This window comes from Elgaria multicarinata, chromosome 8 (genome assembly GCF_023053635.1).
Source record: "Elgaria multicarinata webbii isolate HBS135686 ecotype San Diego chromosome 8, rElgMul1.1.pri, whole genome shotgun sequence".
In the NCBI taxonomy this organism is placed as follows: domain Eukaryota; kingdom Metazoa; phylum Chordata; class Lepidosauria; order Squamata; family Anguidae; genus Elgaria; species Elgaria multicarinata.
In genome coordinates, this window is record NC_086178.1 from 48483701 (window position 1) to 48502106 (window position 18406).

Genomic DNA, 18406 nt, shown 5'->3' on the forward strand with positions numbered 1-18406 from the left:
ACTTGCCTCCAGTTTATTTATTTATATCCTGCCTTTTTTCTCCTTCCAAGGATTCCAAGGCAGCTTACATGCTCCTCTTCCTCTCCATGTTATCCTCACAACAACCCTGTGAAGTAGATTAGACTGAGAGTCAGTGACTGATCCAAAGTCACCCAGTGAGCTTCATGGCCAAGTGGGGAATAGAACTCTGGTCTCCTGAGACCCCATCCAACGCTCTAACCACTGCAACACACTAGCTAGTTCTAGTTACATGGGCACACTATGGATTTATAAACTCATTACACTTAGAATTACCAGGCAGCAAAGAGGATCTGGTTCAACCCCTGTCCCAAAACAAGATTTTCTAAAATATCCCTGCTAACCAGCCTTCTTTGAAGACACTGGAATTGGGAAGAAGTTATGCAACCTCCCTTCTGTTGAGAGTACTAGTGTGTTGAGAGCCAGTGTAACATAGTTGTTAAGAGCATGGGCTATGAGCCAAGAAGCTGCTAGCCAATCTGGTTAACTTATTCAATGAAAAAGGTCATGATGGATGTGCGGACTCACAAAATGTACCAGATGCTGCAGATTAACGGCAGGGGATGGCTATTGTCATCCTGCCCTGTTTATGAGCATCCTAGAGCGTCTGTCTGGCCGCCGTTGGTGGTACACACATACTGCATTAGATGGACCAGCATGTCAATTCGTGTGTGAAATCCCTGCCAGATGAGATCAGCATCAAAATGAGTCTGAGCTGGAGCTGTCTGAAGGCACCATTCAGGAGCTGTCTCTGTATTAACCTTTCTTGAGGAACGGGCATTTTCACACACATAACGCTCTCGCTTCAGTCGGTTTGTAACGCAAAATGACAAACCCCTCGTAATCGGGAAGCGAATTCACATTAGAAAAATGGCTCTCTTCTGTTTTCTTCTTCTTCTTCTGCACTAAGAATAATTTATTTAACACATCATGTCTTTTATCTTCCCATGGTGGCTTACAAAATAGGAATGCAATAAAATATCCACTTTAAAATACGATCAACACAAACTGTATCAGACATTCACTTGAAAACGTTGATTTAAGCCCCATGTATGAAATTTTCCCAAGTGATGCCTTCAAGGAGGAGGAGAATAAATAGTTCAGTTTTAAAACAGGGCAAGGAGGCTGCCGTTGTTATGTATTTGACAACAATATGAAGTCAGTGAGTTCACTAACATATAGAACACGTTTTTCAGGCACTTTTTGAAAGAGTGAGGGTGGGGGGAGATCTGCCAAGCAGGTGACTTGACTTTGCAATGAAAGGTGGTGTGAGAATTACTATATTGCCCCCATGATCCCCAAGAGGCTGGTAGACTTTGACTGGATTCACCCAACATGGCAACCCACACTCAAGGTTAAGTATTGGCTGAGTGTGGGTTGTTGTTGAACCATGGGTTGCTGTGTTGTGTGAACCCAGCCACGATAACAAAACATGGTTTGTTAACCATGAACAACCTACAGTTCACAACCCAACAACAAAACATGGGTTCTCATTGTGAATTGTTTGTGGTTAACAAACCATGGCTTGTAGCACAGCTAGGCTTTCACAACACAAAAACTCACAGTACAACAACAACCCATAGTTCAACCCATACTCAACCTTGAGTGTGGGTTGTCGTGTTGACTGGGTTAACACAACACAATCTGAGTTGCGTGGTGACCTGAGTTGGGGTTGTAGTGGATAGCTTGATGAAAATGCTGACCCAGTCAGTGTGCAGCTACTGTGAAAAAGGAAAATTCCATCTTGGACATAATTAGAAAAGGAAGCAACAATAAAATTGACAATATAAAGCTGTTATAAAAATCTATGATGCAGCCACACTTGGGATTGTGTGTATGGTTCTAATGACCTGAAAAAGAGCATTGTAGAGCTGGGAAAGAAGCAGAAAAGGACAAACAAAATGAACAAGGGGTGTGAGAATTTCTCCTTTGAGGAAAGGTTACAATTCAAGGCTTTTTTGTTCAGAAAAAAAAAGGTGAGTGATGGGGGCAGGGAATGACAGAGGTGTAACATTATGCATTTAGAGAAAGTGGATAAGAAAACGTGTTTGTTTTTTTAACTTTCTCTCAAAGTACTAAAACCTGGGGTCATCCAATGAAGCTGTGATTCCAGACAGATTAAAGGAAGTGTTTTTTCACACAGCACTTATTTAAGACTCTGGAATTTGCTACTCCAGGAGGCTTTAAAAGGGTGTTAGACAAAATAATGTAGGATAAGGCTATCAGTGTCTGCCAATCATGATTGCAATATATTATCTCCAGTGTCTGAGGCAAAATGGCTCTGAATACCAGGGGGCAAGGCACACAAGCAGAAGCCTGCTATTGCATTCATGTCCTGCTTGTGGGTTTCTCATTGGGGCAGCTCCTTGAACACTATGCAAACAGGATGCTGGACTAGCCCGGCCTTTGGTCTGACCTGGCATAACGTTTGTGTTGTTATGCATGGATTTGAGGACACCTTTTAAAGTTTGCTGCACTATGGACATAAATTGACTTAATGGAGATTCCCTCTTTCCTAGCAACACTGGACACTGTAGTTCAATGAGCTGAGCTGATGAGCTGGGGATCTCTAGTAGAGAATTCACAGGATAATTTGGGGAAACAACAGGCCTGTTACTATTCCTTTGTAGTGCAGATATGATGCGAGGAGAAACGTGGAAAGAAGTTTGGTTTTAAGAGAGCAGAGACGCTTTACTCTAGAGATCAGCACATTTGAAGCCATCGGTTCCCAAAATCCTTGCTGAGATTTAGCTACCGCTACTAGCGATTGCAAAGAGTTGACACACTAAGGGGGAAAAATTGTAGCAGAGAGCCAGGCAGCTTGCTCCCCTACCTACAGGCAATCCATGGCACCAATGTTGGATCCTGGAATGGATCCTGGTTATGTTTCCATGGATTTACTAATTGATGAGGAGCTGGAGGAATCAGAAGGTTGTAAATATAAAACCAACATATCCCAATAACCGCTACTAGCGGCTGCAAAGAGTTGACACACTAAGGGGGAAAAACTGTAGCAGAGAGCCAGGCAGCTTGCTCCCCTACCTACAGGCAATCCATGGCACCAATGTCTGCTGCTATTGATACAGCTTTTAAGATGCTGTTTTTACTCCTATTTGTCTTATTGTGAAATTTGTTTTTAATTTTTTGGGTGATTTACATTTTGATCATAAGCCACCTTGAAGTTTTGCTTTGTTTTTGTTTTTTAATCATAGAAAGGCAGGATTTAACTATTCAAATAAATAAATAAATAAATATGTCATTTGAGAATAGCATGGGGAGTGTGATCTTATAGGGAGCACAATCTGTTTCATATGAGTTCTTTATTATGGTGGTGCAACAGCAACAACAACAGTTTATTGCGGTCAATAGACCATTCCAGCAAATAAAATTTTTACATACAAGCAAACTGAACATACCATTAACTATTAACTATTAAAAGTCAGGCGATCATAGAAGATCTAAAAGAAATGGCCAGGTTCAAAAACTTGGCCACTTGCTCAGTGGTTGATTTGTCTATATTACAAAGTAAAAGAGACGTTAAGAATTCAGTTGTATATTCAGTGGTGTATATTCAGAAACATATCTAAAAAAAAGAGATGCACTGGTATAAGTGACAGCAGCAGCAATTATGATCAAGGTTTGCACTAGCCTGAGGCAACAGATAAGTAGTACCTTGCATGGGGCGAGTAAACATTTTAGGCTGTTTCTCCGTAGTTAGGCTTTGGGGCATGGAAACATTCTCCTTCCTTGGGGGATAGTGCCTCCTCTTTTATGCCAACTCTGAACAAAGGAAGCATTGAAAAAAACTCTTGCTGCCAAAGTAACTTAAAGTGCCACAGATATATCTTACGTGAACTGCCCATTTTTATTACAAATTCAATAATATATATGAGGGGGGGGGGACCCCAATCTTGTAAATAGCCACTTGCCAGTCATCAGTGGCATCTAGGCAAGGAAACTTTGGTAAAGTTGAATAGAATTAATAAGTAACAGTAGTTGTTTTGAAGGCCATCAGTGTGCCATAAAATGACTAATGTGAGGTACAGGCAGGCAAGTAAATATTTCTAAGGTCTAGCCAGTTCTGTTGAATTCTCTGCAAGGTGTGTCCACCACCCACCCGCCCACCCTGCTCACCACCTGATATTCATACATGCTGCTCCAGAGCTCCCCATTTGATCATGCTGTGGTGTTGCTGCCCCATATACTTCATTGGCAAGATGCAGAAATTAACTGTAATCTTCTTTTAGTCTATATCGTAATGAGCCAATGTGCCTTCATTTCTAAGGGACAAGACTGTTGCCTTTTATTTTACCCCAGACTGACTATGCAATGGGCAGGGCAGGCTCAGATTTGTCCTGCTCTATATCCTAAACCAGAACACCATGCCTAAAACAAGTTTGTGTCAATTTCTAAGCCTATAAATATTCAAACAAAGATGTTTGTTAAGTCTTATTCAGTCTGCTGTTAACAGACACTACGTTTCCTGGATTCTATGCACCAACCTCTGTCAGGAGGGCAGAGACAGACTTTGGTTTTCTTATTAAAAATGATTACATTTGCCTTGGGTCTCCTACAGCCACAAAAGACTTATCTATTACATCACCTAGGGTTAATATATGAAACTAGAACCATTTTATTCCTTTTTATTTTCTTAACTGCAGTTCTGTTTTGTGTGTGTGTGCACGCGCGCAGATGAAGAAACCTAACATTTTGGTCACGTAAGCGAGTGTAATCTAATTGGGGGAGATTCTGGCTCATCTCAACTCACCCCACAGTAATGCCTTTTGTTCTTTGATCATTTACTACAAAAAATGTATTCTACTTGTCCTTTAGAGGAGATGGATGTTTGCAGACTGGAAGATGGCAGAGTTTCACCCAGTACTCCAGTAAGATAGTCCCCCTTCAATACATAAATGAGTCCTACTCTACTTTAACCAGGAAGAGCAGCTATATCGATTTTTGTGTGTTTGAGTAATTAGATACCCCATCTAATATGGTTTACTAAGTGACCCTCAGCCCCTGTGATATCAGGGTGAGGAGAAGGGTTAAACTCTCCAAAGGAACCATTCACTCCTATTTCATCACTTTCTTAAGTTTAGTATGTCTTCTCCAGCTTGGTGTGCTCCATGTGTTAAACTACAACTTCCATCATCCCCAACCCACGAGCCACAATGCTAGAGGAGTTGATGAGAGCTGCCATCCAACACATCTGGAGGGCACCAGGTTGGGGAAAGCTCAGTTAGGGCAGCAAGATTGTGATGAAAAACAAGAGGAGTTTTATACATAGAAATGAAACACCCAGTGACAAACATGAGTTACATCTGAACTCATGGCCTCATCCTGTATCATGGAAAACCAAGAAAGAGGAAAGCTTAGCAGGAGGCTTTCTACACAAGAGACTCACAACCAAAGAACTAACCCCAGAGATAGCTGTGTATATACATACACATATATAAGAAGACAATGAAGCATAGTATAGTACTTCCAGGATTCTACCAGACCACATCAGATTGTATTTGAGGGATTTTTTAAAAACTGCCCTATACATGGAAAGCTTTCATGGCAGTTCTACTTGTTTCCCTAATATGCTAACTTTCTATGTGTGGGATCCTGTTTACTTGTAGAGAGGAACATTGAATCTGAAGTTGTCCAGCTGCAAAATAGATAAGAATTATTCCTTGTGTGTTCCTTTTCTGTTATGCTTTGGCATCTAATCTGGGCAGATAGAAATGAATGCCAAACTGTTGCCATGTAGTGAGATATTGTCTGGCTTTTGTAGGGCCCACAAAAACCATCATGGAAATTAAGGCAGAGTTTAATGAGAGAATCAATCTAGTAGTGCGCTCATGCAATATCACTCCTGTGATGCATTTTAAATTGCTTGTCAAAAGGTGAAAGGGGAGTTTGTTTACCTCACTAAATTGAAACACTGACTGAGTCAGGTGGCTCTTTAAACATAACATGGCAGAAGAAATTATTGCTGAAGCCAGTAATCTTTTATCCTGGCTGAAACATGTTGTTTCAAATTGTAAACTGAATGCAGGCTGCCACAAGAATGCCTCTCCTTCCATGTGGGAAATTAAAATGCTCTCCAGCACATGGATGAAGAAAAATGACACACAAACAGACATGACAGGGCCATTAAGACCGCTTCCTCTTTAATTTTTGCGCTACTGTTGTCTCTTCTGAGCACTACTTGCATGAGGAATTCCCCAGATTGGATAAGCAAACCAACCCTCACCTCCTGTTAGTCCTCAGTGATTTAATACAAGTCCCCTTATCAGCCGAAATGGAGGCCTATGCTCACTGCAAAGATCTATCAGTTTCATATAATTTGAACTGGCATGTCTCTACCCAAGGCATTCTAGAGGTATTGTAGTTTGGTAAGGTGCTAAGAATTCTGCCCTAGAGATCCCTATTCTCCTACCTAGCGATGTAACATTTCCAGAAATTTTGAGGCCACGGAAAAACTTGCTTTTACCCTGGAAATAACAAAACATTTGATAAAAATGGAAAAATATGCAATACTTATTACTTTAAGCTCTCTTTACATTTCTAAACTCACTTTGTTGCTTTAAGACAGCCTTCCCTAACCTGATGTCCTCCAGATATATTGGACTTCAGGTCCCTTCACCCTCAATGATCAGGAATGCTGGGCACTGTAGTCCAAAACATCTGGAGGGCTCCAAATTGGGGAGGGATGCTTTATTTAGCTACATAAAGCAGCTGTTCTGTTTCTAAAGTTATTTAAGTATTATCTTAGCTTGTTCACGAAATTATGATTTTTAAGACTTTTAAAAGTAAACTCCATTAGTAAATTTTTAAATATTGTCTGAATAGATTAGAACTACAGCATCAAAAACACAGGACTCTATAGAACAAAGTCCAAACTGTCAAGAATACTAATTTACTGTCAAGAATGCATAATGGTGACTCTACTTACATGTTGGGAAATTGAGCATAAATATAAATCAGTAAAATATATATTAGATCAATAATTTTAATAAGGAATGAAAGTAATAATGATGCTGGAAATCTTACAGAGAGCAGCTTCATTTCCCCCCCAGAAATTTTGCATCTCTAGTCATTCTATAAAAAATATTATTACAGTTTTTATAAATCATTTTGGCGAGAGTAAAGGCTGGATAACAATGCATACTTTGTGTTAAATTCTAAAAGAAATTGTATCATAATCCAAAGCTGTCCATTTTTTTCAGAAAAAAACAAAAATGCTGCTTGGAAACACACACCCCACCAGAAAAAAATGTTCCCCCCCCCAAATTCCTGTTTTTTCCTGGACCACATCTCTACTCCCACCCCTAAAACTACAACTCTCAAGATTCCCTGAAGAAAGGGAATGTTCATAACTAATAAGAAGTCTGTAGTGGGTTATGCTGGGTAGCAAGGATATAGGAACCTAAGAAAAGCCATGCTGGATCAGACCAAAGTCCAACAGGTCCAGCACTCTGTTCATACACTGGTCTAATCAGATGCCTCCTGGGAAGCCCACATGCAGGACATTCACACAACAACTGGCTAGGGGATTCTGGGAGTTGTAGTCCAACACATCTGGAGGGCACCAGATTGGGGAAGTCTGCAGCTCAGCTTCGTAAACTCTGTAGTGAAGTGCCAAGTGAAACTGGCAGAAGAAAGCACAGCTGTACTGATAGAGGCAGGTGGCCAAGGAGAAATTTAAATTCTCTTCCCAATATTCATTTGGGATAAATATTTATTTACTGCAACATTGCTACCAAACAAAATTGAAAAATGAAAGTTCTTTCATCTTAGCATGCATCACGCATCCAAACCCATCAAAGGCAAAGAAACTCACCTGGTACGTGTTGTCAAAACTGTCATACATGAACCTTGTGATCAAGGATGTCTTCCCAACTGGAAAGGAAAACAACAAAAGCCAGAGATTACATGAAAATCATGGATTCCGAGACCACTAATAAGCCTGGATCCCTCATTGAGCTGCAAGGTAGACATTCTTTCAGGCAATCTCAGGGCCAATGTAGATGTAACACTGGAGATGCATGAATGCACTGTCACTTTCTTTAAAGACTTTTGTGAACAGCAGCCTCGGGATGCATACATGCACGCACGCACACACACACACACACACACACACACACGTGTACGAGGGAGGTAAATTAGGTAACAGAGTGCTGCATGGATGGGAGTGTTCAAAGGCAAGACAATGGAAGACCAGACAGAAGAAATTACGGTAGGCAATTTTAAGCACTATACAACATCACCACCACTAAATTTTGGGTCATTCCTACTTTATGACTTATAACTAGCTTCTGTTTAACGGAAATGATTCCTAGGCCCTTTCTACACCATATCGGTGTAGAGGGAGGGAGGGGGATCTCGCAAGATCTTGGTCAGGAGATCCTCCCCTTAGTCCACATGCGGGCACAACATCCTGGGAGGAAGGAGGGTGTCATGCCTGCCATGTATATTTTTTTAAAGGAGATGAGCGCATGTGCGCTCCAACTAAAAGTAAGTTGTTGCCTTTTTAAAAAAGCCCCGACCCTGCTCACCCCCGATTGCTCCCCAGCCTGGTTCCTTCCCTCTACTGATCCCCACTACTCACGGGGAGGAGGAAAGAAGCTGGGATGGGCAGCCACACCTCCTGCGGTCTCAGGATGATCCCGAGACCGTGGGAAGAATCAGGGGTTTCCCAGGGAGTACTTATCCCTGGTAAAACTCATTCTCATCCCTCCTTCCTCCTGGGAGTCCCTGGGAGTCATTTGAATGCACAGGGACTCAGCCGTGACCAGCCAGATTTCTGGGCTGGTGTAGAAACGGCATTAGAAGAGGTTTTTGTTGCTACAGATTAGAGCAGTCCCAGAATCTCTCTGTCTCTGAATACAAGAAATGTTTAATCAGAAGCAGCATAATCAACTCATCAGTTATGGTTTTCAGTATCTTCAAAGTGTGGGTGCAAGATTGCGTCTTTATATTTAGGAAAAGAATGTAAGCCTATGCGGCAGGGTCTTGCTATTTACTGTTTTACTCTGTACAGCACCATGTACATTGATGGTGCTATATAAATAAATAATAATAATAATAACATTTCTCCATTATGTTAAATGTTGGAAGAAACTATATTTATTACTCTAATAACCCAAGCAGAGCCACATGACAAGCAGAAGAACAAAGCACTGCTGACATTGGCTGCACTGAGATGTTCCCCCCCCCATATCAACAAGGCTCCAACCAAATAGGTGTAGATGAATAAGCAGCTCACATGACAACCATTCCAGACACATCATTGGTTTCAAACACAGCAACCAATTCAGACGTTACATTAGCTGAATTCAGGAGCAAAGGGAGGCCGGCATCAGACTTCTGCACTCCCTCCTCCCTTTCCTTTTCCCTCCACTCCTAATGCACTATTCAAAGGGATTGTTGGTTTCTTGGCAAACCATAGTTTGCTGTCATGTGCAAACACATAACTACAGCTTGCTCAAGCCACAGTTTGTCTGCAATCCAGGATTACAAACCAGGAACAGACCAAGGCCGTAGCTAGACCTAAGGTTTATCCCAGGATCATCCTGGGTTCGTCTCTGCCTGAGCGCTGGATGCCCTGTGTGGCACTTAGATGAACAGGTTTGAACCCAGGACAATCCTGCGATAAACCTTAGGTCTAGCTATGGCCAAAGTTTGGTGTTATGTCTGAATGTGCTGTGCTGTGCTAGGCAAAGTTGGGCATAACTAGCAGGGTTCAAAACGGCGCTTTCTGCCGCTTTAATCAAGTCAATGCCTCCAGTGTGCTTCAGTGCTCTCATCTATGCAAGGAGGAAAAGGCAGCATAGCCCAGCGGATAGAGTGGTGGCCTGGGAAAACAAGGATTTAAAAGCCCATTTAGCTGTGGACTCCCTGACTGGTCCAAGCAATTCATTGTCTCTCAACCAAATTTCTAGCCTCTGAAGCTGAAAAGATAAATGTGAAAGTGTGAATAACTCTTTGCCCTTCCTCATGACTGGCAGAAACAAATTTAAGCAAACAAAGCACACTTGCATATGTTTAATCTGTGTTGTTTACACAGGTCATAGAATTCAGATTTATCTGGCATAGAATTTGAGTTATCAGCCTGCACATTAGATTTTTTTCTTTCTTTCAGGATATGCAACAGCCCCATAGGAGAAAAGAGAGGATAAAAAAGAGAGGGGGGAATGTTCCAGCACAGTGGAGCATGGTGGCTCCGATGTCAGTGGGGCAGTGCATCTGCTCCTGGTTTCAGTCAAAACCACCTTGAATAGCTCTAAAAGTACTCCAATTAGTACTGACTGAAACCCAGAGTGGATTCACTACCTTACTGACAGTGGAGACACCAGCTTCCACTTTTCCAACATGTGGAGAGGGTTAACCCTTCCCTCCCCAGCTGCAATCTGCCTTGAAAATTGCTCCCTGCATGGCAATTAAGCCAAGAAAGAATTCCATTAACGGAGACTCATGGCTCTGGAGAATAGATCTGGGACACTGGGAAATAGATTTGGGACTGGGAGCCCTCTAGCAACACCTCTTGTCCTGATCCACACCTTCCCTGAAGTAGTAGGCTGCTTCTCACACATTGTTCCCTGCCAAACACATGGCCAGAGAATGGTAGCTTTATGGGAAAAGGAGTCTCACCTAAACCCCACCCCACCCCACCCCCACCAATATGAGTGACTTTGTTGTCAAGGTGGACATGACTGGCCATGGATATGGTGAACAACATGCATGGGAACCTGGACTAGCAAGACCACCGGAGGATCACTTGCACAGCTTCAGGTGCTGAATTGTCATCATCGCCCCTTATAAAACTTATGGAATTTTTAATCTTTCAAGAGAGAGTGGATTGAAGCAAGGCGATTCAGGAGATAAACCCAAACAATGAGAACTCTTGAGAACAGATGCTTTGACAAATGGGACCCCCTTTTCTCTTGTTACACTTCCATTATCTCAATGTCTCTACAGAAAACAGATCTCCATATCCACAACAACAACAGATTTCCAGATTATGATAAGTGCAGAATTAAAAAGAAAAAAGTAGAAACATTTCAACCAAACTTCAGTTTAAGACAATCTCCCCTGGGGGCACATTTTTTAATTAAGAAACTTTACAGTGCCATCCATCAGGAACATTAATTAAGTATGATAATTCCCTCTGTGTTGTGCCTTCTAAAAAGATGGGGTCTGCCTTTAGGTTTAATGAGTACCCTGGTGCTCAGCTTGCACCAGAAGGAGTGTGAGAGTCTTCGTTTAGAATTTTCTCATTCATCCACCGCCACACACACATACAGACACACACATACCATTGCGAATCCCAGTTGAAGGAAGAGACACAAATAACATCTCTTGGGAAATACTACTACATTTATCCAGGAATCTTGTACCACCTGTAAAACGCACATATTTATTATGGCATGAGCTTTCATGGGCTTCAGTCCACGTCATCAGATGTAGAAAGTGTTATGTTGAGTTACAAGTATATATGCACACAAACATAGTTGGGGTGGGGAGTGAACACACACACACACACACAATTCAACAAAACACTTCATGCATCTGATGAAGTGCCATGGTACCAGTGGGAACCTCCAATGGTGCCCGCAAAGGGGTCTCCAATGTGGTGCCCACAGACACCTGAATTATCCCCCTTTTTATTATCTGTACATGGATTTGTATGACATGCACACAACTTTCTAGCAATTATACATAGGTGTCAACAAAAGTGGCTCTAATATCCAAACAAGTATCCATTTGAAGATGCTTCCCGTTGAAATGTTGAAAGTGTTGTAAGGTCCCCAATCCATTGCACTACAGGAGGTGAGCATTTATCCTTCCAATGTTGTAATATCAGTTTTAGCTGTCAAAAGGGTGCATTTACACTGACCATTTGTTAATTTCCATGAAGCAGGTAAATAATTTTTAAAAGTCATTGCCAAAAAGTGATCTGTTCATCCAGAGTGGGTCCCCTGCGCTTATTTTACAGCAAGAAAGAAAGACATCATGCTAGCTGCAACTTCAAAGCAACATGCAGTTGGGTTTGAGTCACCTCTACAAAAGGCAGCCAAAGTCGACACCCGGGTCCAAGTTAGCGGAATCTCACAGAATCTCACTATTGACAGTCTGCATTGTTTATTTTCATTTATTCTCTTATTAAAAAAATACATTTGCTCCCCATTTTCTTCTGCATAGTTTGTGTGTGCACAAGCTCTTTGTAGTCTGTAGGCATACGTGGATGTGAAGGGACCATGACTTTGCATGGGAAGCTACAATGGCCCTGGCTCCTCATGCATACTCATCAGAGGTTGCCCATTTTGAAAAAAGGCAAACAAAGGAACCAAATCAACCCATGGATATTTATAGAGAAGCTCCAGCCAGCTAAGCAGAGGACATGTGGCTGGTGCAGAATCCTAAATGGTTGCTGAGATATACAAGGCAGTAAAAAAAAAAAAAAAAAAAAGCATGTGGCCTTTTCTCAGTTTTCTGCACAGCAGCATTTTTTTCCCTTTCCTTTTTTGGGCAATCTTTAGCAGCCAGCCTTTTTGATAAATGTGCTACAAGTCAACTTCATAGTGTGATAGAATGACACTAATGCACAGCCTATTATCAGGGGTAGGCAACCTTGTTGGGTGTAGGCATGTTTGGCAATTTGAGAAAATGTCCTGGGCACCACCACAAAATGGCTCCCAAGGGAGGTATGGCAAGGACAAGTAACATGTCCAAAAGACTGAGTACAAGGCAGAGGTGGGGTCTGCGGCCCAACACACCAAGCAACTCCTTTGAACCCGCAATTTTCAGCACCTATTTGACAGCAATCCCAGCTGCCAATAAGAAAATGTATCATTTTTTTTTAAAGTGAGAGGGGTAGGGCACTGTGATGGGTACCAGGAAAAGAAAAGTGTCCAGGGGTGCATTGGTGTCCATGGGCACCATGTCGCTTACCTCTTATCTATATTGTGTAATGAGAACAGCAGAAACTATCTGTGACACTTCAATCTGTAATTGGGAACTGTTCTTTTGGTATGCTCAGCTATTGAGAAGAGGGCCGCATTAGGCAGTGCCAGGGGTGACACATGTGCGTATACACATATGTGCACACACAAACACACAAGCCTGGAACTGAAAGATAAGAGAAGTGTTTCCCTTGCTAGCAATAGCAAGGGATACCCTCCCTTATTTCTGTTCTCTCAGCAAAAGGGATTCCCTTATTTTTTTTGGTGGCACAGATGCAGAAGATGCAGAGCAAAAATGTCAGACCAGTGCTGTTTAAACAACCAGACATTGAGCTTAATTAGCATTCTATTTTCAGCATAATTCACTCCTGGATCTTTGAGATGATGCAGCAACTAAGGTCCTAACTAGATGAGACATCAATTCCATTAATGCAATTAATATGCATTTTCTTTCAAAAAGAAAGAAAGAAAGGAAATAGCAGTTGCATCCTCTCCCCATGCAGCTGCAAAACCACTGTGGTATTGGGAGGAAGTCCCAGCTAGCCCATCAATTTTGCCCGGCTAACAGAGCCTTTGGGATGGGGCAGGGGGATGGCTGGGGATACCTCATTTTCCCGTGTTCCCAATCTCTTCCCTCACCGACCCAGGAACACCCCCTTTCCGGGTTGGCTGCAAAGGGACGGGTAGCACAATTTCCTGGCTCTGAGCTTGGAGCCAGGAAACCAAAATATCCTGTATTTTCCAGACACCGTCTAGCGGACATAGGATTGCGCCCTCCTCCACCTTCTTGTTTTTAATATATTATTGCCATTAGAGTAAAATAGGATGCAAATGTAAAACAATTTTGAAATGTTTTTAAATGTTCCATTTTATTGTTGGTTTTGTTGTAATGTTTTTTCAAAATAATTATTTTAATTTGTTTTTATTGAATTACATATGCATTTGAATGAAAACTTCTTCGATATTTTATTATGTTAAGTAATATATAAGACTTATACATAAAATAAATAATGTTTCCTATTTTTTGCCATCCAAATTAGCTCATTAGACATTATACTTGCATTCAGACAACACAATAGTCAATGGTGGGGTAACAATCAACTTGACAGTGTTCCCCATGAAACATGATAATAATCAACCATGGTGTGGATTAGAATCAGCATTGAGTGACTCACTCAACCCCTGCCCTCTTTCCGCTTCCCTCAGTCCTCCCGTTAGTATCCCATCAGCCATTGCTGCTGAAAATCTACCTTGTCAGCTGTACTAGAGGCAGCCACTACTTTGACCACTCTTGCCTTGCAACTTTTTGGCTGACAAAATAACCAATGGTGGCTGCTGAAATAACCAACGCTGCCCTCCACACAACACAATAACCAATGGTTGGTTAAAATGATAACCCATGGTGGGTTAAATAACTAACCGACGACTATTTAAACCACCATTGGTTATCATATTGTCTGAACCCAGTATGGGACTTGTGGTCCAACAAATATGGAGGAAGCCCTGTTGGTTGAGGCTGGTGTATCCAAATCAAGTTATTAGTCCTCATTTTTGCAGCCTTTGCTGAATGTAAATGTTTCACATTTTCAGGCATGACTGTGTTTATTACCTTTTTTTTTTTTTTTTTTTTTGTAGATATGCACAATAGATACCTCTGTGGATTTGGTTGGTCCAACAAGGTCACAGTAGAGAAAAAGTGGCTCTATTTTTCCTTCTGTGTTTTATCACTCCAATTAATACGTAACACGTAACAAACACAATGAATATACAGAGCACAAGACAAAAGTTCACAGGTGTCACTGCAGCACTAACATGATTTACAAAAAAGTAATTATTGGTGAGGAAAGGCAAGGAGGAAATTATCAGACTGGTTCCCAGAACTCAGGTTTGAATCTTTACCCCTTAGAGTTACACACTCTATTGGACATCCAAAAGAGTCATTAAATATGGGACACCGCCGTGCCTTTTGTACAGTGACATTTCAGTGAAACATGCCTTGGCCTGGCACGTGATTCCGGTTGTGTATCGGCACCATGTAGAAGAAGCCACAACAATATGGATAACTGGGAACAAGCTTCTTGCAGCCAGCTGACAATGTGGAAAGAGCATAGAAACACAGCACAAATGAGGTTCAAGCTGGCCTAAGGGAAATGGGTAGAATGGTGTCATTCAGTGTGTTTGAACAATGACTGGAGCCATTTAAATAATCCATGAATTGGGCCCTCGGAAGACAAACTTTAATGTGCCAATGAGAGAATCCATAGCTAGCAAGCTAGATTTTATATAGATACTCAATACTGTCATGTTTATCTCCCTTCTGTAGGTGGTTAAAAGTCCCCGAGGCATAGTGCTTACCTGGGTTTGGTTTCCTTTGGAAGGAGGTCACTGGAGGTTTATCGCATATTGTAATGTCATGTTTATTTACAAATATATAGGCACTGATGAAGGCAGACGACTTAAAACACTGAAACTGACAGCCTCAGTCCACTGCTTCCACATCATATCTTCTTTGGAGACAGCTAGCACCCCAAGATACTGCGGACACAGCCAAACTCTTTTTAATCTGTCATCTGTTGTTCTTTTCACAGACACAAACTTTCTGTTCACCACTCTGCTGCTAAGATCATCTTCTTGGCTCGCCGCTCTGACCATGTTACTCCACTTCTGAAATCTCTTCATTGGCTTCCAATTCACTTCAGAATCCAATATAAACTTCTCCTGTTGACCTACAAAGCTTTTCACTATTTAGCTCCTTCCTATCTCTCCTCTCTCATCTCACACTATTGCCCCGCTTGTGCTCTTCGCTCCTCTGATGCCATGTTTCTCGCCTGCCCAAGGGTCTCTACTTCCCTTGCCCGGCTTCGTCCTTCTTCTTCTTCTTCTTCTTCTTCTTCTTCTTCTTCTTCTTCTTCTTCTTATTATTATTATTATTATTATTATTATTATTATTATTATTTATATAGCACCATCAATGTGCCTGGAACGCTCTTCCAGAACATTTGAGAACTACAAGTTCAACCGCAGCTTTTAAAGCTCAGCTAAAAACTTTTCTTTTTCCTAAAGCTTTTAAAACTTGATTTTGTTCTGACTTTATACTGTTAGTTTTACCCTACCCAGTGCCTGTTTACCCTACCCTGTGCCTGTTTGCTTTCTCTTCCCCTCCTTATTGTTTTATTATGGTTTTATTAGAATGTAAGCCTATGCGGCAGGGTCTTGCTATTTACTGTTTTACTCTGTACAGCACCATGTACATTGATGGTGCTATATAAATAATAATAATAATAATAATAATAATAATAATAATAATAATAATAATACATCATCCTTACCAGAAGTGGTGAGAAGGGTGGTGATGGAAGAAGAAAGCCATAGCTGTTTTCTAAATTAGTGTTATGTCTTTGGGGTCAGTCTAAATTACCTCCAGGGTTACCTTACAATACAGTCCCTCTGAGTACAAAGATTTCCCCCAACAACTCTGACTCTTGAACTGATAACCTTTGTCCTACAAGGCCTGAGAAGGTAGGAGAAAATGAATCTGGGGGAAAGGTGAATCTAAGACAAAAGGAGAGATTGGTTTTTGCCTTGCAGAAGATCACTGGACTATGGAGAGGGAGCAGAGATTGCTTTGAGTTGTGATGTTGTAGGCCTTCATCCTGAGCACAGTATAAATAAATCGTTTTATAAAAGAAACACCACCAATCTCCAGTGGCATTCTTCTTGAAAACTGAAGTCTGAGTATGTGCTGAAGCCTCTATGAGTTTACGCCTCTCAGGACTGGGGTGCAGGAGTGTAAAACTAGCTTCTAGAACATTATTGGACTATTTGTAGTCATTGTTAAGGCCAACTATTGAGATCAGCAAGCCAATCTCCCTAATGAAAGGAAGGTATTTGGCAACTTGGCCAACATTAATTCCCCTGCAGGTTCAGACCTCTCAAGACTGGGATGCAGATGTGTAACACCAGCTTCCAGCTTCAAGAATAGTATCGGGTTATTTCTAGTCATTGTTAAGGCCAACTATCAAGATCAGCAAGCCAATCTCCCCAACGAAAGGAAGGTAGTTGGCACCTTGGCCAACAGTGCTCCTAGATCCCATTAATTGTTCTGCCAATATCCCAGTCTTGCAACAACATTGTTACACACCCTTAATTTCCCCTTAAATGTCAAAGGCAGCACTATTGGGAAGGGACATATGACGCTTGCCAAAGATCTGAACTCATTGCATGAGAAGGTTTTTGATCTTTGCAGGGATGCTGGCTGCCCATCCCTGCTCAAAACCATGGAAGCAAAGAGGGAATTGGAACATGAGAAAAGGATGGAAGAGGGAAGACACGAACCCAGGACACATTACCAATCTTCAAATTAAGATTTAAACGTAGAAAACAGCTTTCCTCACCAAGCCTGTCCAGAAGCTTTGGACTACAATGCCTATGATCCTCAGCCAGCACCATCACTAGCCAAGCTACCTGGGGATTATGTGAGTTTCAGTCCAATAAATCTGGAAGGGCTGGAGGGGTCAAACCTTCTCCCACCTGGTAGGTCCCTTACATCTTCCCCAACATGGAGCCCTCCAGAAGTTTTGGACTTCTAGTCCCATCGGTCCCAGCTAGCATAGACATTGGTCAGGAATGCTGGGACTTGCAGTCTAAAACATCTGGAAGGCACCAGATTAGGGAATGCTGAGGTTGGGGAAACATGGTCTATAGTCTTAGAACCAAAACATTTGAACGTTTGTGTTCCCACTGTTCCCTGCACATCCCTTTTCAATGCCGTGGTTTTTGCTTCCCATTCTTCTTCATTAACACACTATGAATGACTATTGTTGAGGCACTTCCAAAGGTATAAACACAGCACAAGACTTAGGGGAAAGGTACTGACTGGCAATAAAAAATACGTACAGAGCAGCCTGCAGTAAAAACAAAAGGTTATTAATGGGGCTTGCTTCCCAAGAGTAATCTAATCTTAGTTTTGAGATGGTTTCAGGTCATGCGATAGCAGCTCCTTTTTCCATTCTATGAATATCCTGCTTGATAGCAGGTGGTAATATAGGGGACGTTTATCTCCAAGGAAGTTTCGATCCACCTGTGAATTCCGCACAGTGCAGAAACACCTCAGCAGAACACACACTCTTAAAATCTTCCACCAGAACAGAAAACAGAAACAACTAAATATCTTGGTAGGTGCATTCTGTTATCAGTAGTTGCTCTTCTAAACTACATTCCACTCCTGACAATTGGTGGTGATTTAGGAGCAAGCGTTACAGAAGGTCACTCATATTTTCTCAGACAAAACCATAAAGAAGTTGCAAACCGCTGGGGATGAGAAAGAGAAGAGGGAGAGAGACAATAGGGGGGTTTGCCTGTTCTGGATGGGGTTGCACTCCCTCTGAAGGAACAGGTCTGAAGTTTGGGGGTGCTCCTGGATCCATCTTTGTCAC

The 18406-nt window shown here is 41.7% G+C and overlaps 1 protein-coding gene across 1 annotated transcript in view; it reads right to left on the reverse strand.

Annotated features, from left to right (window-relative positions):
- The window catches only part of RAB6B (RAB6B, member RAS oncogene family), a 69742-nt gene that overhangs the window by 23835 nt on the left and 27501 nt on the right, over positions 1-18406 (reverse strand). The window contains exon 2 of the mRNA XM_063132301.1: positions 7850-7908. Within this exon, the coding sequence (XP_062988371.1) occupies positions 7850-7908 (59 nt within the window). The remainder of the gene's footprint in view (positions 1-7849; positions 7909-18406) is intronic.